The sequence below is a fragment of the Papio anubis genome, chromosome 7 (assembly GCF_008728515.1).
Source record: "Papio anubis isolate 15944 chromosome 7, Panubis1.0, whole genome shotgun sequence".
In the NCBI taxonomy this organism is placed as follows: Eukaryota; Metazoa; Chordata; class Mammalia; order Primates; family Cercopithecidae; genus Papio; species Papio anubis.
Window position 1 is genome coordinate 148695296 of NC_044982.1, and position 26255 is coordinate 148721550.

The 26255-nt window shown below is 35.2% G+C and overlaps 1 protein-coding gene across 2 annotated transcripts in view; it reads right to left on the reverse strand.

The window, feature by feature from the left end:
- Positions 1-26255, reverse strand: part of SPRED1 (sprouty related EVH1 domain containing 1) — a 103976-nt gene that overhangs the window by 38352 nt on the left and 39369 nt on the right. Inside the window, exon 2 of one of the 2 annotated variants that reach the window (XM_021940405.2) lies at positions 17672-17846. In XM_021940405.2, the coding sequence (XP_021796097.1) occupies positions 17672-17846 (175 nt within the window). Of the gene's footprint in view, positions 1-9241; positions 11596-17671; positions 17847-26255 lie in introns of those variants that run through there. The other variant, XM_009209889.4, reaches the window with a different exon arrangement.

Consider the following 26255-nt stretch of genomic DNA (forward strand, 5'->3'; position numbering starts at 1 on the left):
ACCAATACTTCTCCTCAGAAAAACTTTCAGGCTTTATGCACTTCCCTAGGAACTCATTCATAGATCATGGACTAGGAATCTCTAATTTATGCTTTTGGAGGGGAGGTCTGCTAGAGTCTGCTTATACTGGCTCCCAAGAGCCAGATATTAAATTTTCAGGAATTTTGGAAGCCATTGTTAAAAAGCTAGAATATATAACTCTACAATGAAATAAATTACATTAAAAATAAAATAATACACAAAACTCATCAGTTCCAAATTATTTTACTCTATTTTCACAATTACCTATGTTCTTGAGGTAGTTTATGTCTGTCGTATCTGTATGGTAGAAATACTATGTAATGCCACACTACTGCTCATTTCTTCCCAATGCCATATGCAATGATGGCATGCTGACTGAAAGCAGCCATGGTGGAGGTATGTAAATGCTATAAATCATTGACTTGTGTCCCCTCCTGAAAGCTGATTGCTAAACCTTTTATCAGCATACCACCAAATATAAAATTCTTGGTAGTAACTTTTATTAATTCAGAAATAACCAAAAATGTGACTAAGGTTCAGTCCTGCCCGTTTATAGGCAATGCAATGAAATTCGCTCAAGAGTTTTGCTTCCTATACTTTGACGACTCTACATGTATTACAAAAGAATTAACAACCAGGCACAGTGGCTCACGCCTGTAATTCCAGCCATTTGGAAGGCTGAGACAGGTAGATCGACTGAGGTCAGGAGTCTGAGACCATCCTGACCAATACAGTGAAACCTATCTCTACTAAAATACAAAAATTAGCCGGGTATGGTGGTGGGTGCCTGTAATCTCAGCTACTTAAGAGGCTGAGCCAGGAGAATCACTTCAACCTGGGAGCCAGAGGTTGCAGCGAGCCAAGATTGTGTCACTGCAATCCAGCCTAGGCAGCAAGAGTGAAACTCCATCTCAAAACAAGAAAGGAATGTACATATATCCAGAACTTTTATGAGTCAGCACTTTGCTAAAGCATTTTACACAGATTTACTATTAAATATTTGTTACAACTGTTTTGCAACAACAACAACAATTCAGGATTAAGCTCTAGAATTCAAGGGGAAGTAAATGTTAGTGTCAGAAATTACTGCAACATTTTTACTATATCCATAAACAGTGGGAAAAGCAGTATTTTGTAAAACAATGCTAAATTGGAATTGTTAAAAAGGGGAGGACATAAGAACAGTTTGATTCTAGTTTTTAATATATAATACCACTAAATTAATTTTTAATACATGAAAATATTACTGAATTAGGCCCCTCTTCTGTTTTCCAAAATTAATACTTTCAACTATTAACTCTCAGATAAATAAAATTTCAACGTGATCTACCCTAATCTCGTCTTCAAAAGGCATCTATTGTTTAGAGCGTCCCAAAACTCAAAGAAAAAGTAGTTTTAAAAATAAGTTTAAGCACTATTCACAATAGCAAAGACATGGAATCAACCTAGGTGTCCATCAACGGTGGATTAAATAAAGAAAATGTGATACATATATACTTATAAAACATATACCATGGGATACTAAACAGCCATAAAGAAGAATGAAATCATGTCCTTTGCAGCAACATGGATATAGCTGGAGGCCATTATCCTCAGCAAATTAATGTAGGAACAGAAAGCGAAACACCACATGTTCTTACTTATAAGTGGGAGCTAACAATGGATACTCAGACACACAAAGATGGCAATAATAGGCACTGGGGAAAGAGAAGGAGGGAGGTAAGAGCTGAAAACCTATTGAGTACAAGGGTGTCAAAATCCATCATTCCCCAAACCTTAGCATTATCCAATATACCCAGGTAACAAAATCTGCACATGTATCCCTTGAATCTAAAAGATGAAATTATAAATAAATCAATAAAAATCAGCTTTAAAATGCACTGAGGAAATGAAGAGGCTAATGAACTAGCTCTTTGACTCACATCAGTACCTATGCAGAAATGTGTTCCACCGAAAAGTCATGAAAATACCGAGTTTAAATATCGTACCAACCAGTACAAAAACATACTAATTATAAACTAGATCTCAACATGTTTACTTCTATCTATAAAATATGAGAAAATACTGTTGGTATTATATATTTAATGTAGCATAAAACTGATTATCCTTTAGGTAAAAACTTCTATGGTAGTTGCTAAAATGAATTTTGGAACAGGCAGTGGAACAGAAAAAAGGTAATCTGTTGGCACAATTGCCCAACATCTTTGTAGATATTTTTTAGGATATGCCTCCTAGAAGAGTCTATCACTCATTTACATAATTCTCACAGGTTCCCTATGCAATGTACAATATTTTCTTATTTATCTAAGTGACATAATATATTAGAAAGTTGTTTTGCTTTTAAGTAGCATTTTAAAAAATGTACTTTAATCACACTAAAGACAATGGATAGTACACCTTGATTAAGTAACAGAGATGGATACCAACTATCTACTTCAAACTTAAAAAAAAAAAATCAATGGGGTTGAAAGTTGTTAAAAAAAAAAAAAAAAGAAAGAAAGAAAAAGAAAGCAAAGAAAAAGAATGCCTCAGAAGATGTTTACTCATCATCTGATCAGAACTAAACCTACATTCCTGAAAAGCAAAAATAATTTTAAGGGATAGAGGATTCTTAAAATTACTGAAATCTACTGCCTATTTTCAATGTCCCTTCTCAACTATATCAGAACACTAAGTTCTGACGTTAGCCCAATGTAGTTTTCACTGTATTAATTCTGTATCTTAAAAGATAACAGTAATATTAGTAACAACAGTCATACAGGAAGCAGAGTTCAATGCTGAATTACCATATTTGAGATGGGCATAATTAGCAAACTGTAGAAAATAGCAATTACATCTTTGACAAGAGATTAAAAACAACCAATCCCATATTACCAAGTGAATTATTTACTTTGTAGGAGAAATGAGGTAAAGGGATACATTATTTCTGGCCAATAGGAAGTTAGGCTAATTACCAATGGCAATTAATGTCTTGTCTTCTTTGTAAGACAAGACATGGTGCAAAAGGAAATAAATAATTCTAAGTCTTGTTAAGACTATCCTAAAGGCCATTGCCAGAAGCTATTGAAAACATAATCTTAAAAATATTCAGTGTATTGGAACACATACCTAATTCTAATTAAAAGCTGAACAAACTTCTTGCTAGTATTAATTAGCTGTAGGTGTGAATTTCATCAGGCCCCCACTATATTAATGAAAGACATTCATAAAATAGATAGTAAAGATAAATTTAAAAGCCAACCAGTAAGTGGCCTCACCCTCTTTTTTACTCAAAAGATACTTCATATTAATAAACTGGAAAGACATCAGAAGTGTAGACAGCTACTGTAAAGTAAATATTAAATGTAGGACTCAATCAACAGTAACTATAAAGAATAGGTTGCTAAAATAATGTGACAAGAATAACCCTTCACTGATCCATTAAAAATGCGGCTGGTTGACAAAGAACAAATTAGAGTAATGTTTTAGTATTAGTACTAGAACTTTTTGAACTTTTGATCATCTATAAATGCACTGGGATTAGAAATACAGACATTTACCAAAAAAAAAAAAATATATATACACACACACACACACACACACACATATATATAAAATGAAAAATTTTAAACTAGAAAAAGCTGCAACAAATTCAATAGCACTTAAATGTTTATACTGACCGCATGAAGAAAAATTCAGACTTTTACATACAAACAGATCTTGCCAGGTTGGAGTACAATATAATTGCTGCAGATACACTGGCTGGAGCCAGCTCTAGGAAAGTGACTATAATAATAAAGGAGGAAAATACAACATGTAGGTGTTTTTGGTAGCACAACTTTGCATTCCAACACAGATCTAAACAAATCTAATTTGCTTAAGACATACAAGTCTAAATTCTTTACTAGCAAGGTAAATATTTTTGGAACCACAGGTATTTTAAGAAGATCTTTCAATCCAGTGGTAGCGAAAAAAACAACTTATAAAATCTATTTTTATTTTTTATTCTTTTGTCTGTTCACATTAAACAGACGTTATTTACGAAAATACAGATAAACAGGTGAACTCTGGACTTCAAGAAAACTGAAAATACTGTTGATATAAATTTATTAAAATCTGATACAGATGAAGGGAGAGGGAAGACAAATGGTTTCCTTATACTACACCAGGTTAAGGGATAGCGGAAGAAGAAAGGTGTTTAACAAAAATGGATTTTTATATGAGTGAAAAGTGTTCAAAATAATGCTTAAGCTATGAAAAATAGAATAGGGCAGGAGCATGACACATTCACTTCCCAAGGAAGAAGAAAACTGTTACTATTGTGTAAGAGGAATTCAGTATAGTAATTAGTTAAGCTTGTAGGCTTTGTAGCCAACACCTGCTGGGTCCCATCCAGTCTCTACCATTCACCATCCAGCTGACTTTTGAGAATTAGATGAGCTAATACATAAAGTATTCAAAATGCTGCCCAACACACAGTAAATCTTCAATACATCTTAGTAGTGATGGTGATGTTGGTAACTAGGTGATGCCACTACCCCACAATAGGTTACTTGCTATGTGAGGATGGGAGATCATTTATGAAGTGATGATTTTTGAGTATGGAGACAGAGGTGTTTGAGTGACAGATACAAGTAGTAAGCACTTCAAAGAATTTATGTGAACAAATTCTGAGGAGTTTAAGTTAATGGACTCTAAAGGCTGTAAAAATGCTTCAATCTCCAACCCTTTTCCTTCATCTGAAAAAAGTTCCAGGGTAAGAATTTACAGAGGGAAAAAAAGGGGGAGAAACTGTGGTTACTAAATAACTACAACTTCTGAAGACTTATTCCAAGTTATTCTGGGAAATATAGAGCAAAACTCCCATCGTAAAATAACTGTGTTGCTCGCCAGAAGCATTTAAAATAGACCAAGCCAAAAATGGGTGTACGTGCATTTTTGTTTCACTAATAACAATTAATAATTTGGAAGAAGAGAGTACAATTAAATATATACTTTCAAATTACTAAGTACTATATTATAGTTGCTACCTTACAAGTAGATAATTACATGTTCACAAATAGTGTTATCTAAGAAGTAGTACCCTTGGTAACCAGACATAAAAATTTTTACTAGTAACTTTCTGAAATACCTTTGAATCCAATGAAAAATAATTTCATTTTTAAAATAATAATTCCAAATTCAAATTAAATTACTTGATAACCAAAGTCAATAACTGATCTCTCAAATAGTTGCCTCTTATTATGAACTTTAATTTTCTGAATGATATAAAAACTTGTACCCTTCAAGAAATACATTATGACATTCTATATAGAATTATCTTATCAAATACATGTTTTTACAATTGTCTATTAATATAACTTTGTGCTTAACACTGTGTTCTGAGCTGAGTGGGACTTTAGAAATTGAAAAAAAAATAGTAACAGAAGCAGCAATGGCAGTGATTCTCATACAATAGCAGTTCAGTTACCTTCAGCTACCACAAAAGGAAGGGAAGGAGGGAGAAAAAAGGAATAAAGGAGGAAAGAAGGAAAGAAAATGGTATCATATTTTCATAATTATGGCACATTATTTTAACACATTATTTTTAATGACTAAATAGTTCATACAAAAAACCAGCAAGTTACAAAAGAGATCAAATATTCGACAGTCAGACATACATACGTATTTTATTTTCACTCAAAAAGATAGTAACTGGAACACCAGTATCTACAGTTTCCATACTCCAGTAAACCCACACTCCTACCTAGTTCCTACTGAAATAAATGAGGCGAGAAAGTATACACATGAGTGTGCAAATAATAAAAATTAGAACAAACAACCAATAGAGGAATAAAATTTAACTGGAGCCTCACATGACTACAAGGATATGAAAAAGTGTGCTGCTAGAATTAAACTTGACATCATAATATTGGGAAAAGCTGGTGGATGCCAAGAGTAATAAGCAAAATGGACTCTTAGGCTAAAAGGTAATATGAATAAAGTTCAATTAGTAGAAATATAATCCATATATTTTTATTAACCAAGAATAAAAGAACACAAGAAAAACTTGACAAATATATAATCACAGTAAGACACCTAAATATATGTCTCAATAATTGATAGATGAAATAGACACAAAATTAGTAAAGATAAAGCAGATTTGAATACCACCATTAAAATGTCTGACCTATGGGACACACACAGAAACCTGTATGAATTACCTGAAAAATATATTCTTCTAAAATATGTGGAAGACTTAGGTAAATTAATCATTTACCCACAATATAACATATATCTTGACAAATGTAATTGTTATCGCATAGCCTATAATCTCTAAACACAATGCAATACAATTTTAATTTACAATACCTGTTCTTTTGAAAGAAATTATACCTGTTTCTAAATGACAAGTGAATCAAATATATCAGCATGAGAATTAGAAAACCCTTAGAACTAAAAGATAATGAAATTAACTCCATATAAAAAGTTGTGTAGTGCAACAATCCAAAACAAGAAGCCAAAAAGGAAATTTGCAGTTTAAAAAGCTTAGAGTGAAAATAAAAATCTGAAAACAAAATGAACTCAATGTCCAATTTAAAATGTTAAAAATGAATATAATAAACCCCAAAAAAGTATTAAGAATTTAAAGAGTATGAATTCATTAAAAAAATTCTACAGAAAGGAAGAACTACTTTTCCCCCATTTGCTTGCTTGTTTAGAATATAGATAATATGAATTCCTGTTTTAGTCAATGAATTATAATCATTTATCCTAATTTAATTGGATAAAGGGAACTCCTTCAGGCTGACTTGTGTCTTTTCAACAAGATTTCATCCTTTGAGTACAACTTTACTTTCTGGCACAAGATGTTACATGATATTGTGGGTAAGGATGAATAATATGAATCTAATCACCGGGAAATACTAGAAAAATCTAAATTGAGAAACATTCTATAAAGTAACTGCCCAGTATTCTTTAAATATGTCTATGTCATTAAAGACTGAGGAACTGCTCCATTTTACAGAAGACTAAAGAGCTATGGCAGTTAAATGCAACATAATCTTATACTGAAGAAACAAAATTGTCAGAAGAACATTACACAGAGAGTTGTAAAAACTGGAATAGGGACTGTAGATTAAAGTAATGTATTTATGTTAATTTCCTAAATATGAAAAATATACTATAATTTTGTAAGAGAATATTCTTGTCCTTAGGAAAAATACGCTAACAATTAGGGTAAAAAGCAGGCTGTAATGCAACTTACATCGCACAGTTCAGAAAAAAAAGTGTTTTTTTTGTGTGTGTGTGGGTGTGGGTGTGTGTGTGTTGGGAGAGGGGAAAAACGATACATTCAATGTGGCAAATGTTAAAAACTGGTGAATTTAGGTAAAAGGTATACAAAAGGTCTTGAGAGTATCCTTGCCAACAGTTGATTAGTTGCAAAGACCAGTGAAATGGACAAGAAAAAAAGAAAAAGTACAAATAAACTATGTTAGGAAGAAAAAGAAGGATAAAACTAAAAGTAAAGATTTAAAAATTAATAAAGAATACAATATAAAGCTTTATGACCCTGAATACAAAAACTTATGTGAAACAAGCCAATTTCCTAAAAATCTATAACTTACCAAACTAACTGAAAAATTAAACAGAAAACCATTAGAGACCTGTAACTATTAACAAAAGTGAACGATTAGAAAGCAAGAATGCCATGGGATGAGGGAATGTGAGGTGAGATACACTGGGACTCCACCAGCACCTCTTGGAAATATGGCAAGGACTAGAGGTCAAAAAACAAGAATGTCACCACCTTTTATAGGGAATTATACAAATAATCAAATGAAAAGATGATCATCAGCCATCAGAAAAATGCAATTAAAACCACAGTAAGTTATTATCACTACATATCTCTCAGAATGAGTAAAACAAAAAATAGTGGCTACTTGAAATGCCGGTGAGGATGCTTAGGAAATGGATTGCTCATAAACTGGTGGTGGCAATGTGGCATGATAAACCCACTCTAGAAAAAAGTTTGGCAGTTTCTTAACAAAACTAAATATGCAACTACCATACAACCCAGCAACTGCATACCTGATCATTTATCCCAGAGAAATAAAGCTTACATTCACAGAAAAAAAACATGTATGTGAATGTTCACAGCAACCTTTTATTTAGCCCCAAATTGGAAACCGCCAAGACATCCTTCAATAAGTCATATAAATATATATCACAGACTACTACTCAACAATAAAGGGAACAAACTCTGGAGATACTCAATAACCTGGATGAACCCTCACAGAATGATCATGAAAGAAAAAAGGTCAATCCTGAAAGGTTACATACTTATGATTACACTTGTATAACATTTTTTGAAAGACAAAATTACAGAAATAATTGAGAGAACAGAACAGTGGTTGCATGGCAAAAAGGAAATAGATGTGGTGATAAAATCAACAGAAAGAAGGGATTCTTGTGGTTGTTAAACTGTTCTGCATCTTGTCTGTGATAGTGAAAGCGTGATAAAACTGTACAGACTTAAATACACACAAAAGTGAATACAAGTAACTGAGGAAATCTGAATATGATATATTGTATCAACAGAAATATCCTCCTTGTGATATGACAATACAGTTTGGCAAAATGTTGCCACTGGGAAAACAGGGTAGAGTGTACATAGCATTTCTTTTTATTATTTCTTACAACAGCAATTAATAATCTACACTTATATCAACAAAAACTTCAATTTAAAAAGTCTGTGAGACATTTGCAAAACCAGATTTCATAAAAATTAGCACCAAATTCCAGTCTGGGGAGGCGGAGAACGTAAGAACACTTCCTTATCATGATAAAGGACATCTCAAGACAACAGCTGACATCATACTTATCTGTGCAACATTAGAAATTCCTTTAAATTCACAAAGAAAATAAAGAGATATTATCGCACCAATACTGTCTAATATTATTCTAAAAGCTGCATGAAGAGCTTCAAAAGATACCAAAAATGATTTTTAAAATATATCATTTACAATAGCCCCCTGCCACATTTTTATATCCCTAAGAAAAAACTTAAGTGAATGTACCTATATATGAAAAAACATAAACTGTCTAGAGTTCTGAAAGAATAAGCAAAAATATACCCCTCCCCACAAAAGTTAAAGAAGTCTAATGAGAAAAACTAGCACTAGCAGATAATCAACTTCATATCAAAGTTACAATAATTTAGAGAGGGTACATGCGCATCATAGAATACTACTCAACTGACAATCAACAGACACAGTAGAATGGAATAGGAAGTCCTCTGGACTGAAGGGTTTGTGCTCCCCTCAAATTCATATGTTAAAGTCCTAATATCCACGGTGACCACATTTGGAAATAGAGCCTGTGAGGAAATGATAAAGGTTAAATGAGGTCATAAAGGTGGGGCCCTAATCTGATGGGGCTAGTGTTTTGATAAGAGGAAGAAACACCAGAGCTCTTTCCGTAGACCATGTGAGGACACCCTGAGAAAGCGACAGTCTGAAAGCCAAGAAGACAGCCCACACCAGAAACAGAAAATTGGCCAATACCTTGGACTTCCCATCTTCCATAACTGTGAGAAAATAAATTCTGTTGTTTAAGCCATTTCGTCTACGTTATTTTGTTATGGCAGCCCAAGGAAACTAACACAGGAAGTTAAGCACATAGAAGGCACTCAGTGGTTGATTAAACAAAGGAATACAACAGTCAACCACTCAATGAAAAGCAGGACACATTCAAATTATAATTTAGAATGTAATAAAACAAAAGTAATGCAGAAACATTTGGAAAGCTAATAAGTATGGTCAATAATTTGAGGTCAGAGTTTGGGCTTTAATTTAGCTATGATGGAAGCTATTACAGTTTAATGGCAATTGGAAGATAATGGAAAGGATGTGAAATAAATTATGAAATATACCACAATCATGTATAAAAGAGAACGATGAAGCCACGATAATATTGATGAGGCTGACAGACCAAATCAACCAGTGAAAAGCAATAACTAAAGAATGTAATGATGTTAGTTTAAAATAAATTATAAAGAGGAAATATTTCAGATGCCAAATGCAGGGTTTGAAAGAAGAAAGAGGAAATGTAGTAATGAAGAGTACGCTGAAGAAAGGTGAAAGTGTTAAGCTAAATGAGAAAATAAAGGTAACCAGGAAGGTATAATAATTTGGGACATTTTCTAAATCTTGATTTTCAGGAACCAGTTCCCACAAGGCTCCAGGGAAAGAAAACAGAAATGCTAATAGGCAGACTTTTTCCCCCTCTTCAAGGTATACTAGCAATATTAAATAATTAACTGTTGCAAAACAACCGCTGGGGAAAACTACAAAATTCATGGCTGCACAGAAAGTAATTAATGCATAATTTATTACCTTTTCAATGGGTTAATAATGAAATGAACAGGATTCTAGACTGGTTATTATTACCATTTATCTCAATTCCAATTCTTCACAGCAAAATTGGTTTGCCCAAGGTGCTTTAACCCAGTTTTCCTATTTTTCCATCTATGACGGTAAAAAGGAAACCACTGTTTCCTGCCATTATTGTTTTCTGAGCATTAGCAACATGTTTATCAACATTCTCTACTCCACATAATCTCTCAATATGCTATCTGTATAGTACCATATTTATTAATGTAAAAGGGGAAGGGCATTTTCTTATGCATTGTACTTCTGATGAACTACAAGTAACTCAGTAAGGCAATACCATGGAAATGATCACCTTTGAGAAAAAAGGCAGACAGATTAAAGCAAAGGAGGACAGAGCCAGATTATAAACATTTTCTATGTGGAGATGAAACTGTCTCTAGGAAATTAGTGGTGAATCCTAAAAGAGTATTAGACCTAAGTTTTAGAAATTTAATTATGGTAAACAAGACAGAAGCTAGAAAGAGCCAGGTAAAACTGGGCAATGAAAAAAAAAAAGTAGGCTTATTTGCAGGAAAGATATGAGAGGGGTAGAGATTAAAAGAATGAAACAGAATCAAGAATAAAGAAGATCTGTTTGAATAAATGGAGGGATCACTGATAATTCCTAAGTTTATAACTATTGTTGATGCACATTTTGAGAACATTCACCAAATCCAAACAATTTCAAGATATGATACAGTTTAACATACGAACTGAAACAAGATAACTTTATTCTACTTTCAGAATACTCAAAATTTGAAAATCTGAACATACAAACTAAAATATGAGACCCTATTCACAATATAAATAATCTTTACATGAATGTTACCTACATTCTTGGTAAGGCCTTCCTTGGTCACTGTGTCTACATACATTTTAACCAATCCCCATCCCCACCAAAAATCTTCCCCTATACTCCCTTTTCCTAATTTGTTTTTTTCCCTTAGTACTGTCTAGCATATCATTTTCCTGTTTTCTTACTGTAATATTTATCTTTCACTGGAATGTATATTCTCTTAAGAACTGAGATTTCTATTTTTGTTCACTTACATATTCCCAGTGCCTAGAACAGTACTTAGCACAGAGCAGCCACTCAACAATATTTATTGCATGAATGAACAACTCACCTTTAAAGAGAAAAGATTTTTCGCTTTTTTTAGATGGAGTTTCACTCTTGTTACCCAGGCTGGAGTGCAAAATGTGCGATCTCGGCTCACTGCAACCTCTGCCTTCCATGTTCAAGCAATTCTCCTGCCTCAGCCTCCTGAGTAGCTAGGATTACAGGCATTCGCCACCACGCCCAGCTAATTTTTTTTGTATATTTTAGAGATAGGGTTTTACCATGTTGGCCAGGCTGGTCTCGAACTCCTGACCTCAGGTGATCCACCCGCCTCGGCCTCCCAAAGTGCTAGAATTACAGGTGTGAGCCACCGTGTTTGGCCCAAAAAAAGAGTATTAAAAGAAAATACTGTAGGATTCAATGACGTTCCTTTAGTGTCAAGTAAGGTTAAAAAAAACTTTAGCAACATATCGTCTACTGAAATATGAATGAAAGGGTTGTTTCAGAGACTGACTGAAAAGATTTAGATTAAATTAAAAAAGAAAACAATAAAAAAAATACTGAAGCCAGAAGGAATCTAGTTAAGGAAAAAATTGGAGGCACAATGTAATAGCAAAGATATGAAATTAAAGAGCAGTAGGACAGGAATAAAAAAGAAACGACAGGAAATTATAAAATTCCTCAAATGGAACAGTTCTGGGTAACAACCAGATCCAGGAAAGTAGCCTGATGAAATGAAGACCAGAAGGTCGAGACTGCAAAGAAAAGTAGCCAAGAATGATGATGAGGCTCAGATGTAGAAAATCTGGCTTTGGGAAGAAATTGTTAAGATCAGTAGATGAAAATGAAAGCTAATAGATGCTGATTTGAATGCTACATAGATTCAATAATGGGATTTATACATGTGGGTGATAGAGTAATAACTTGTAAGGGAAATAAGGAACAATAACAATACTCCACTATCTCTACTCCCACTCCCATTCTTTTCCTAACTGCAGTATTATGGTGAATAGGAGAACTAGTATCTTTCAAGAAACAAAACTGCTAGGAAGGCTGAATCCTAAGGAAAAGTTAGTTAGGGCAATTGGTTTTTAGTGGAGGAGCACTTCTGTAGGACTGAAGTTTCACAAAGGAATAATTCAGAGGCACAGTGGAAAAGCTTAGCAGGAAATTCTTGTTCTGCACTTCGATAAAGTTCAACCCAAGGCAGAAAGATGTTTCCCTGGTCTTTTAAGATTCCCCCATGATAGAAAGGGTGAGTCTCATTTTTAATAAAGCTACTGGTGTATTATAACCACATTATTTTCTTCCTAGAAAAGAAATATTCTAATTTTGTTTTAGGCTACAGTAACTGGAAAGAAACCTTATTTTTAAAACACACTCTTTTTAAACAATAGAACCATTATCTTAAAGGCACTTCAATTTCTATAAACAATTTTATCCACAACCTAATTACTTATTAATCCTAAAAACAATTCCTTAATCTCTTTGGCAACTTCTTAAACTGGAAATATTTCTGGTTTTTCCTTTCTCCATTTCAATATTACCTTTGTCACTCTAAGTTTATAATGGTAACTGTCTTATAACCTTGCTTTTTCTTGTCCCCACAGAGCATTTTCAGGAATTCAGGCATTTTAAAAGACTCCTATCTTTCTACTCAGCCTATTCTTTTGTCATACCTTAGCCCATAATATGGTTTAAAAAGCACAGCTTTAGCAAATTTTAATAATACTGGCAAATTTATAATATTTTATTATCTATTAAATAAACTAAGGAAAAACTACTTTAGATCCCCGTAACTAAAAACTGTGTTTAGTAGTAAATATTTTAGCAAACATTTTGTTACTAGTTAATTCAGAAACTTAAAAAATCTTAAGCTGTATTATAATTCAGTGTTTTAAATTTACATGTCACATATCATGTATCAGCTAAAAATGGTCAAATAACCTGTACAAATGGTAAACATTTTGATAAAATGTAAGACAGAAGTGTCCTACTTACAGAAAAGAACCATTATATCTAATAAAAACTAAATAGGCAATGTGGAACTCTATGATGTACACAAATGTACACAAGTGTACAAACAGTTAAATTTTAGTTAATTTAAATTGTATGTGCTCCAAGGTAATACTAACTTGCATTAAAGAATTAAACGAAGAAATCAAGGCTTTAAAGATTTAGAAGGAAACAGAGGCTACAGCTCACACACATCAAGTAAGACTTTCTTTTCTTTCTTTCTTTTTTTTTTTTTTTTGAGAGAGTCTCGCTCCATCGCCCACGCTGGAGGTGCAGTGGCACAATCTCGGCTCACTGCAACGTACGCCTCCCGGGTTCAAGCGATTCTCCTGCCTCAGCCTCCCGAGTAGCTGGGACTATAGGCATGTGCCACCACACCTGGCTAATTGTTGTTTTGTTGCTGTTGTTTTTGTATTTTTAGTAGAGATGGGGTTTCACTGTGTTAGCCAGGATGGTCTCGATTTCCTCACTTCGTGATCCGCCCGCCTCAGCCTCTCAAAGTGCTGGGATTACAGGCCTGAGCCACCACACCCGGCCAAGACTCTCTCAGAATCTGTCCTTGACAATGATCATTCCATCCCCAAGTGTCTCAAAGAAAGGTAGTACTTTCACTTCCTTAGGCTACAACACCAACCCCTGGTGTTTCTTTCAAATTCTTTCTTTCTCAATCATCCATAAAGCATGAAAGCCAATTATGCAGAGCAGTGCTTTTCAACTCTTCTCTCCTCAGGCACATATACAACAATAACATAAGGCAGTCTGGAGGCCCCAGACACTCATGGCACGCAGGTTGGAAAGCTCCAATTTAGAGTATCAAAGGATAAGCCAGGAAATAAACGCCACCTTTTGTGGGCATCATAAAGATGCTTTACAGGTAAGCAACATAGGATCACTGAGTGAGTGAATGACTAAACACTGACCCAGTTACTCAAAATGATGTCTTCTTGAACAAGTCCCAGGCAGCCTGCTCTTTTATTTGTGCCCTCTTTCCTAAAAAAATAAAATAAAATAAAAAATAAAAATAATAAAAATAAAAGAGTAAAGTATATAACCTTCTGGGAATTGTAACAAGGCTTATTTTTAGTACCTGTAATTGTAAATCAACGGCTGGAAAAGTTTTCTGTGAAAGTGGTTCTCTCATAACTGACAAGGGCCATCTTCTTCACTATTGTTATCAGTATTCTGACTTATAAACACTCATTAAAATATTGTATTTATTAGCCTCATGAGTGGTCATATACTCCTCTTCTCAATATTTATTCTTTCCTCAAGGGCATGAAATTACATATGGGATATATGAGGGCCAAGAATCTCACTTCTAGAATTCATCTAAGGTAGAGGATTCTAAGATGTGATCCACAGGCAAAATGGTTACAGAACAGTTTTCAGCCAACTATCTTTCACATAACTATTACATCAGAACTACTACTAAAGTGCACTGTTTATTCACTGAGAAGGCTTTTAAAGGAAAGCTACCATTAATCTGAGAGGAACCCTGTAGAATTACAGACTACTCAGTAATCACAGTACTTCTTTAAAAAAAAAAAATCAAGAAACTAGAACTCAGGAAAATGGACTAAAATAAAAGCAATGAATAACCAATGAATAAAACCAATGAATATAGAAAGGAACATTAGTGACCTCAAAATGCAGTGATATTGGAAACTAATGTATGTATATGTCAATTCTACTACTGGGCTTTTCAGAAGTAGTCTTGATCAGAGTGTATTACCCAGCAGAGGGTGGAAATTAATCTTATTTCCATATCACTGTCTCATTTGTCTTGAGATTTTACAAGACTTTGCTATTTTCAATTTACAGTCATGAGCTGCTGCCTCTGCCTTTAATCACACAAGTCCCCAAAACCTAGAACGCTATACTATAGTTAATCCCTCTAAGAAATATGACAACTTTCTGACTGAAAGCAATTTTTCCTTTATGGCTACACTGAGAGATGTTTCTTATCCCCATTTCACAAGTAACAAGCTTCCTCAAAGAAAAATGGTTACGTAAAACAACAAGTGTTCTGATTCAGTACTTCTAGCAAAATAATCTATTTTCTTATTAGTCTATCAATATTCTATACCCAGGGACTAGAGTAAGTCCTCTTGATTTTTAAGCTCTGTCATAGGGAATAAAAGTTTGTGTTCTTTCTGAATCTCAGGTTTATTTTCACTAGCTTTATGTTAAAGCCACACTCTGAACAATCACCCAATCCATCAATCTGATCAGGCTCATACTTAGTTATGCAGATATTTGGTCCCTTATTATCCCAAACTGCCCATCTCTACTATATCCAGTATTCTGTTTCACTGAGTTTTTTCTATGTCACATCTAGGTCATCCTTCCTTGTTCTTATAATTTTTCGAGCAAGCATTTTTCTCTCTTACTCCACATTTTACTTTCTATTACTTTGTGTTCTTAAGAAAAAGTTTATCTGGAAAAAAATGCCTTAGATTTTCACCATTTTACTCAGTTTCTAACATAGACAATTTCTCCAACAATATTCCCCAGTTACTATTAGCTCAGACCAGAAGCATTACACCATCATAGGTGCCTTCTTAGATGTCTCCAGGCTTAAAAAAGCATTAATATGCCAGATCCTATTTTATCCAAGGCCAGGCCACCTTTAAAAATTTAAACTTTTTAAAAGATGACATATGCATCATATTTCACTTTTGACTTCAACCAGGGTTCTCTACTTAAACATATTCTGGCTGAGACACATTATACAATATGCAGCATGGGTGAATCATAAACTCACAAAACATTAGTGTAAGAAGGCTTTCAAGATGATTTAGGATAACTCTCCCTTTAACTGGGGAAGAAATAGGGGCACTGAAAGTTAAGCACTTTCTGAATTACTACGATGATTCAGTGCTGTTAAAAAAAAAAAAAAAAGGAAGAAACCAAGCCCCCAAACTGAAAGTAAGTCATATTCAAGTGTTCATGCATGGAAGAATTATTTGGAGCTCAAAACATAATAACCAAGATGCTAAATAAACAGATCCACAAATATATATTTAAAGGGAATTCTCGTTATATTCAAGGTTCTATTTTGGCACTTTATTTTTATTTTGCTTCTAAGTGTATGCTCTTTTTTTTTCTGAGACAGAGTCTCGCTCTGTCGCCCAGGCTGGAGTGCAGTGGGGTGATCTCGGCTTACTGCAAGCTCCGCCTCCAGGGTTCACGCCATTCTCCTGCCTCAGCCTCCCGACTAGCTGGGAATACAGTAGCCCACCAACACGTCTGGCTAATTTTTTCTATTTTTAGTAGAGATGGGGTTTCACCGTGATAGCCAGGATGGTCTCGATCTCCTGACCTCGTGATCCGCCCGCCTCGGCCTCCTAAAGTGCTGGGATTACAGGCGTGAGCCACTGCACGTGGCCACTCTTCTTTTTCTTGATACAGAAATGACACTAACATTACTCAGTTTTTCAGATGTAATCAGTTGTTTCTGGCCCACAAATGAAACAAAGAAAGTGAAGGAGCTTTCCATACTAATTAAAAGAGAGCAAATAACATTATCAAAGGTTAAACTGATATTTTAAAATGTATACAAGTAAGAAACCACACCTCTGCACAGAAGACAATAGTGTTAAAAATTAGGCTGGCCACCAAGTAGTCTTACGAGCCTAGAAAATAAGGGAATTAATAAGGGAATCATCTGGGCTATGTTCAAATAAAACTTAATTTGTGGATACTGAAATGTGAATTTCATATAATTCTTACGTTACACAAAATTATTATTTTTTAATTTTTTCCAACCATGTAAAAATATAAAAATCATTATTAGCTCACAGACCATATAAAAACAACTGGTGGGCTTGCATTTGGCTTATGGATTACAGTTTGCCAATCTCTAGTCTAGGGAATAGCAGAGAGAAGGGAAGGCAGGACGTAATCGGTTTAATAACTAGGGAGACTATTTATTAACTTCTGCATTAAACCTAAATGGAAAAGCAGCAACCCCAACCCCCAACAAGTATGCATCAATGTCAGTCTCAGTTTGAAAAAAAAATGTTGTACTTCACAGTCTTTATCACAGAAACAGCTCCAGAAACAATCATTGATTCATAGGTGAAAAAAATCTCACAACAGTATACTAATCATAATTTTAAACAGATAATTCGTTTTTGCAGAAGTATCCTAAAATTATAGTATTAGATACATTATTCATTACCATTTTGTCCCTGAGTCGCTCTCCACGGATAAAAAAGTCAGCACAGCCATTCTCTTCCTGATGAGGGACTTTGAAGACAGTGACGCTGCTTAGTCCACTCCCTCCAAGTGGTAACCATCCACCACTTGAGTCATCTCGGGTCATCACCACAGCTCGCACTCGTGCATAACTATTACTAAAATAGATGCAAAGATCAGGAATTAGCTTTTCCATAAACAAAAAACAGCCAAGCCATCAGTCTTGTTTGAGAAACCAAAGACCACATTAGTTAATATGTGGTGACTAAGGTGTTTACTACTTCCATGAAAATCCACAGAAAGTAACCTACTTGAAAAAGGTCAAAAACCACAAACAGACTTTAAAGGTTGTCCTTCATTTTGAAGACTAATCTCGTAATAAAAGACTATAAAACTACTACTTCAATTCATCATTTCAGTAGTTCCAGCACATCTTATTGCCATGGAACAAGTTGTGAAGGATCCCAAAGACAACTACTGTCAAACTACACAGGCTACCATAAAACTTGTCTATATATGTCCATTTACTACAATATTATAACCAGGACAAACTGCTGTATTTCAGCACATTCAACCGTAGCATCTAGAAGTTCCTAACAGTTCCAGAATATATTATAAATAAAATGCTGAAACAAACATGCTTAGTTTAGATGCTACATTTTTAATTTCTTCTACCAACTGGGAATCTCAATCACTTACACAAATCATATAAAGAAAAGTGTTCTGCTTAAATTACTTAACAAGCAAATCGGTCCGTAGAAACTATAAGAAATAAATTTCTGTTATTAGCTAACCAGTTTATGACATTTTTCTATAGCAGTCCAAAGATAGTAAGACACATGTGTAATCAACATGATAATCAAAATACAGACCATTTTCATCACTCCAAAACCCTTATGCCAAACACAGAGATTTTGCCTGTTTGGGACCTTCAAATAAATGGAATCAAAGAGAGTCACCATTTGTACCCTTTTTATCTGACTTCCTTCTCTCATGTTGTTTTGTGTATCAGAAGTTCATTTCTTTTAACTAAGTAGTCCTCTAATTAAATAAATCATAATTTATTCTTTCTTATATGGATAGGTATTTGGATTTTTCTAGTTGTTGGCAATTATGAATAAAGCTGTTATAAACATTCTTGTACGTCTTTTTGTAGACATTTTTTCATTTCTCAAATAATTACCTAGGAGTGGAATAGGTCACAGGATAGGTACATGTTTATCTATACAAGACACTATCTTCCAAAGTGGTTGTACTGTTATACATTCCCATCAATAATGTATGACAGTTTCAGATTCACCATATCCCTGCCAATACGGTGTTTTCAGTCTTAACTTTACTCATTGTATTGAGTATATAGTGGTATCCCACAGCGTTTTTAATTTATATTTCCATAATGACTCATGATGTTGAACATCTTTTCATGTGCTTTCTGGCCATTTGTTTATCTTGTTTTTACGTCTGTGACCATTTTTTATTACACTATCTTTATTATTATTTTTAGAAGTGGTTTTAAAAATATATTCTGGACCTAAGTATTTTTCAGAGAATATACTTTTAAAGTTGCACTGGGTTGTGGTTAAGAGTGAGAATTCTAGAGTCAAACTTCCACAAGTTGGATCTTGGCTTAGAAACTTACTATCTGTATGACTTTGAGAAAGGTACTAAACCTCTGTGCCTCAATCTTATGTGTGAAATAACAGCACTCACTTACAATAAATGTAAACCATGCCTGACACATAATAAACACTATATGAGTATTACTTTTTATTATCATTATGACAACAAAGCATTGAAAATTGAAGACAATGCCATCCTGGTAATTCAAAATCAGATAGGATCTGGAAAATAATTGAATTTTCATGATGAACCATAATTATCTATTATTGGGGTCAAAATAACTATATAGAAACTCTAAAAGGTTTTGGCTTCACAATTTACTCTTTTGTGGAAGCTTTTTATTATTTAGTTATTCAGAGGCTCTGATTCTTATCTGGACCCAATTCTTGCCAATCTTCAACTCAGAGAAATGGTCAGAGAAGTGTGGGTGCATAAAGGCTGGGTCGATGTAGATATTAAATCCTCCTGAGATGGGCTGGAGCAAACTCCACCACTATAACCACAACATGCACCTTAAAAGGCAGTGGGAGCAGACTACATAATAACCACATTTGTGGGCTAGTTTCCATTCTAAAGCAAATTAAGAGAATCTTATAAGATGTTCCTTCTTTATTAAAAACCTACACTGTAACTCAATTTCTAATCTCTGATCATATTTGAACAGTAATTTCAAATATATCCTTTCATACACAGCAGGAGAACTAAACTACTGTCTTGTACGTTTTGTGCTGCTTTAACAGAATACCAGACTGGGTAAATGATAAAGAGAAATTTATTTCTCACAGTTCCAGAGGCTTGGAAGTCCAAGATCAAGGCATCAGTAGGTTCATTGTCTGGAAAGAGGTCAGTCTCCTCTTCCAAGATGGTGCACTCTGGAGGGGAGGAATGCTGTGTCCTTACATGGCAGAAGGTGGACAGGCAAAAAGGGATGGGCACCCTCAGTTCTTTTATTAGGATATTCATCCATTCATGAAGGTAGAACTCTTACTTTCATGATGGTAGGCGCTAAACACCTCCCAAAAGGCCGCACCTCCTAATACTGTTGCATTGGAGTTTAAATTTCAACATAAATTTGTGGGGGCAAAAACATTAAATCCACAGCAACTACTAATGTAGAAATCCAGGTGAGAGGTAATATTGAATGGAACTAGGATGATAACAATGGACACGAAGAGGAATAGAGAGATTTGGGTATATTTTGGAGGTAGAGCCAAGAGAACTTGCTGATAAGATTTTAACTACAAAACAAGTAAAGTGTTGCAAATCATCTAAAATTCTTAGTGGCATCCATCAGCTTCATTTCCTAAAATTTTCAGCTGGTATTTCAATAAAGTCAGAAGCAAAAGATGACCAAACACGAAGACAAATTTTGCCTCAGTTGTACTGAACCATGTAGTTTTGAAATGACAGTACTATATTACACATGAACCAGAAAAACTCTAAAGCTATACTTTATTGCACTTTCTGGATAAATGTATGGCAGCAATTTCAAATTTATATATTGGCAAAATATTTCTTAACAATCAAATTAAGAGTACAGTTGCTGAAAGTTTTACTAGCCCTAGAAGTTTTAACTGTCTGAAACACAAAGTGTCCTTCACCTAAAGTGACCTGCTTTTTTAGTTTCTTTTCTCCCTTACAGAACCATCTTGCTTTATGATTACCAAGCCTATTATATACCCCACCCAACTACTAGACAAGTAGAAGGCTCAAGGAAGACACAGTCTGGAGATGTGAGATTTTATCATATGTTTTTTGCTTGTTTTGTGTCCATTATAAGGAAACACCAGGCTTAAAACACTTAAAGTGTTTGATAGTCAAGCTCCTTAGAGAACGAACCTAAAGGCTCTAACCATACATTGGGACATTTCTTGGAACACAGAACACGTGCACGGTTTTAATACTGATTCCCATTCTTCCCATTTCCTGGTCACAACCAAGAGTTCCCAACTCTTCCTTTTCTCTCCACCAAGAAGGCAGAAACTGACCATAATATTGTACTCTAGACTCATACATACTAATGTATGTGTGAAATTTTTTTGTGATTTTTTTTAGCTCATTGGTTAACACATGTATGAGTCTACAATACAATATTATGCAAGTTTTTGTAACATTTTTACAAGCTTATAATACTTATATTAACCAGATGTTCAATTATTAGGTAAAATAATTGTGCATGATGTTCATAAATTAAAATTCTATCTATCCCCATCCCTCTTATTGTTATCAGTTAATATGTTACACATAATATGTATTCAACTTAATAACAGGAAAACAAAGTTAACAAGCATTGTAGCACAATATTGACTCCGATGGAATTCTCATTGATTTTATATTGGTTTCATTTTCTAAATACAATCCTGTGTTGCATAATGTTTCCATCAACAATGGACCCCATATACAACAGTCCCATAAGATTACAATACCGTATCTTTATTGTACCTTTCTGACATTTAGGTACACAAATACTTACCATTGTGCTAAAACTGACTACAGTTTTCAGTACAATAACATCCCGTACAGCAAGCCTGTCCAACCTGTGGCCCAGGATAGCTTTGAATGAGGTCCAACACAAATTCATAAATTTCTTAAAACATTATGAAATTTTTGTGTGATTTTTTTTAAAGCTCATCAGCTATCGTGTTAGTGTATTTTCCCATCTAGGTTTGTGTAGGTACACTCTATGATGTTTGTGTGCACAATGATGAAATACCCCAACAATGTATTTCTCAGAGCACATACCTATTGCAAAACACACGCCTATTTTACTTAGCATACTTTTATTCTCTTGAAAGTACGTACAATAATTTTACGATTTATTTGACAGAAGATGCTGTAATTCCACTCAACTGGCACTCAAATAACTAATGTGCAAGGAAATGTTATCTTGATGAATCCAAAATTCATAGAGCCTATAAATCTGTAGCAAAGCAATTTTTCCCTTTACACCAAAGATTAATTTTGTGAACCTCCTGGAAAGGATTATGAATCCCCAAAATTATAATCAAATGTGAGTTTTTTTTTTTGTTTTTTTTTTTTGTTTTTTGCCACATATGCATTTTCTTCAGGGGAGATAGTATATAGCTTTAATCACAATAGCATCTATGATCACCCTGGCCCACCAATTTAGGAACCATTGCTATACACACAAAATGACTAGCAGTACAGCTCTGGCTCTTGCTCAGATCAGTTTCCTAAATTTGGATACATTTATAATAGCCGGCTGGCCATCTATATTGTTTTGGTTGACTATTCTTAAGCTTAACATTTCTAAAATAAATTGTTTGTCTTTCTGTTCTCTCTATACCTTTCTTTTCTATTATAATACATACCCAAGCAATACCCTGATATTAGCCCAGTGAGACCTATTTGTATTTCTGACCTCCAGGCTAAAATATAATAAATTTCTGTTGTTTTAAGTCACTAAGTTTATGGTAATTTGCCCACAGCAGCAACAGGAAACTAATATAAAGGACGGAACACCTTCTTGAATATATAGTAATACATATACAGGAGAAAAAGATAACTTTTTCCATTTTTAATTACAATAGTATTAAAACAAAATCCTGACCTCTGCCCCACCAACCACCAAATTGAGAAGGTTCTTAGGATGCCTTAAGATTTGTACAGTATAACAGGAACTTATTTATCCATTGAGGGATGTTTATAGTGACAAAACACCCTTTGCGCTCTATATACTTTAAGTAAATATTAACCATCCAAATATTAAACATTACTACAGAGACTAGGTAGAAAAGAAAAGGGAAGCATTTAATAAAAGTAGGTTAGGATGATACAGTACTTCACAATTTAAGTATTTGCTTTCTAAACTATGTAGAATGCAGATATGCAGAAGATAACCACATTACTACTCAGTAATCTATTCACTTAACCCATGAGATTCATATACCACATAAACTAAATTGAAAAGTTACGATCCTCTCCCCGTAGAAGCTCATAATCTAGTGGGCAAAAATATATTGCCACATAATGGGAATACTGGAGATTACTAATATTCATATTTGATGTAGGTTTTTAATAGTGGTATATCAGGTAGATAAAAAGCTAAGGACACTCAATAGAGAGAGCATGACACAAGTACATCATATTTAAGAACCAATATAAAGTCCAAAAGATGATGGTAGACATAAGCGATAGAAAGAAATAGTAGTTGACTTACTGTATCAAGCCATGCATACTATGCTCAAGGTTAGTACTCTATCAAGATAAAAGAGACCACAGGATGACAATAAGCAAGAAAGTAGAATGTTCTGATTTGTATTTTAAAAGCTCTAAGAGCAGCAGGAGAACATTACTGCATTAACCCTAATGAAAGAGGGATTTCTTCATCTTACAGAGAAAGGCTGGGTTTGATTAGAAAAATGAAGATGTGAATTATCCCTTTAGCACTGGCAACTCTAAAAACTAGAGCAAATATTAAACAAGGCACTCTGTTTAATAACAAGTCAGATCTAGGTTCCAAAGGCAGTGTCACCTCTGAAAAGTTATTATCTTGGAGCCAGGTGCGGTGGCTCATGCCCGTAATCTCAGCACTTTGGGAGGCCGACGTGGGTGGATCATGAGGTCAAGAGATTGAGACAATCCTAGCAAAGATGGTGAAACCTCGTCTCTACTAAAGATACAAAAATTAACTGGGCGTAGTGGCGTGCGCCTGTAGTCCCAGCTACTCAGGAGGCTGAGGCAGGAAAATTGCTTGAGCCTGGGAGGCAGAGGTTGCAGTGAGACCAGATCACGCCACTGTACTCCAGCCTGGTGAGAAAGCGAGACTCTGTCTCAAAAAAAAAAAAAGTTGTAATCTTGGGCAAATTACTTAAGCTCTCTGTATCCCTCTTCCTGGTCTATAAAATGGAGATAATAATATTTATCACAGTGCTATAAGAAATAAATGAGGTTATGCATGTACATTTCTTAGCATTTTGCCTGGCTCATTGTTAGGTGCCCAATAAATGTTATTACAATGACTTAATATATTAAATTAACTTTATGTTACTACATCCGCATTACCAAATTGTCTAAATTTGTCTCATTATTCATGATGATCTTGTAAAAAAAAAAACTGAGGTGACAGTCTCCTCTCAGAACTTTTAACTTTAAGAATTATTCATCACAGCTAAGTATGTGATACGGTTTGGCTGTGTCCCCACCCAAATCTGAAGTTGAATTGTATCTCTCAGAATTCCCATGTGTTGTGGGAGGGATCCAAGGGGTCTTAACTGAATCATGGGGCCAGTCTTTCCTGTGCTATTCTAGTGAGAATGAATAAGTCTCAAGAGATCTGATGGGTTTATCAGGGACTTCTGCTTTTGCTTCTTCATTTTTCTCTTGCTGCCATCATATAATGAAGTGCCTTTTGCCTCCTACCATGATTCTGAGGCCTCCCCAGCCACGTGGAACTGTTAAGTCCAATTAAACCTGTTTCTTCCCAGTCTCAAGTATGTATTTATCAGCAGCGTGAAAACGGACTAATACCGTAAATTGGTACCAGTAGAGTGGGGTATTGCTGAAAAGATACCCAGAAATGTGGAAGTGACTTTGGAAATGGGTAACAGGCAGAGTTTGGAACAGTTTGGAGGGCTCAGAAGAAGACAGGAAAATGTGGGAGAATGGCTTTGACAAAAATGCTAATAGTGATATAAACAATAAGGTCCAGGTTGAGGTGGTCTCAGATGGAGATGAGGAACTTGTTGGGAACTGGAGCAAAGCTGAGTCTTGTTATGTTTTAGCTAAGACACTAGTGGCATTTTGCCTCTGCCCTAGAGATTTGTGGAACTTTGAGCTTGAAAAAGATGATTAGGGTGTCTGGCAGAAGAAATGTCTAAGCAGCACAGCATTCAAAAGGTGACTTGGGTGCCACTTTATGCTGTTTTCAAAGGGAAACAGCATAAAAGTTCAGAAAATTTGCAGTCTGGCAATGCAGCAGAAAAGAAAAACCTATTTTGTGAGAAGAAATTCAAGCTGGCTGCAGAAATTTGCATAAGTAGCAAGGAGCCTAATGTTAATCCCCAAGACCATGGAGAAAATATCTCCAGGCCATGTCAAAGACCTTCATGGCAGCCCCTGCCATCACAGGTCCGCAGGCCCAGGAGGAAAAACTGGTCTCACAGGATGAGCTGAGCCCACTGTCCCTGTGCTGTGTGTAGCCTCAGAACTTGGTGCCCTGTATACCAGCCGCTTCAGCCATGGCTGAAATGGGCCAACACAGAGCTCGAGCTGTTGCTTCAGAGGGTGGAAGTCCCAAGCCTTGGCAGCTTCTACATGGTGTTGAGCCTGTGGGTGCACAGAAGTCAAGAACTGAGGTTTGGGAAACTCTGCCTAGATTTCAGAAGATATATGGAAACACCTGGATGCCCAGGCAAAAGTGCTTCGGCGGCAGGGTCCTCATGGAGAACCTCTGCTAGGGCAGTGTGGAAGGGAAATGTGGGGTCAGAGTCCCCACACAGAGTCCCCACTGGGGCACTGCCTAGTGGAGCTTTGAGAAGAGGGCCACCATTCACCAGACCACAGAATGGTAGATCCACTGACAGCTTCCACTGTGCGTCTGGAAAAGCCACAGATACTCAACACCAGCCTGTGAAAGCAGCCAGGAGGGAGGTTGTACCCTACAAAACCACAGGGGTGGAGATGCCCAAGACCATGGGAACCTACCTTTTGCATCGGCATGACCTGGATGTGAGACATGGGTCAAACCAGATCATTTTGGAGCTTTAAAATTTGACTGCCCTGCTGCATTTCGGACTTGCATGGGCCCTGTATCCCCTTTGTTTTGGACAATTTATCCCATTTGGAATGGCTGTATTTACCCAATACCTGTACCTCCACTGTATCTAGGAAGTAATTAGCTTGCTTTTGATTTTACAGGTTCACAAGCAGAAGGGACTTGCCTTGTCTCGAGTGAGACTTTGGACTCTGGACTTTTGGGTTAATGG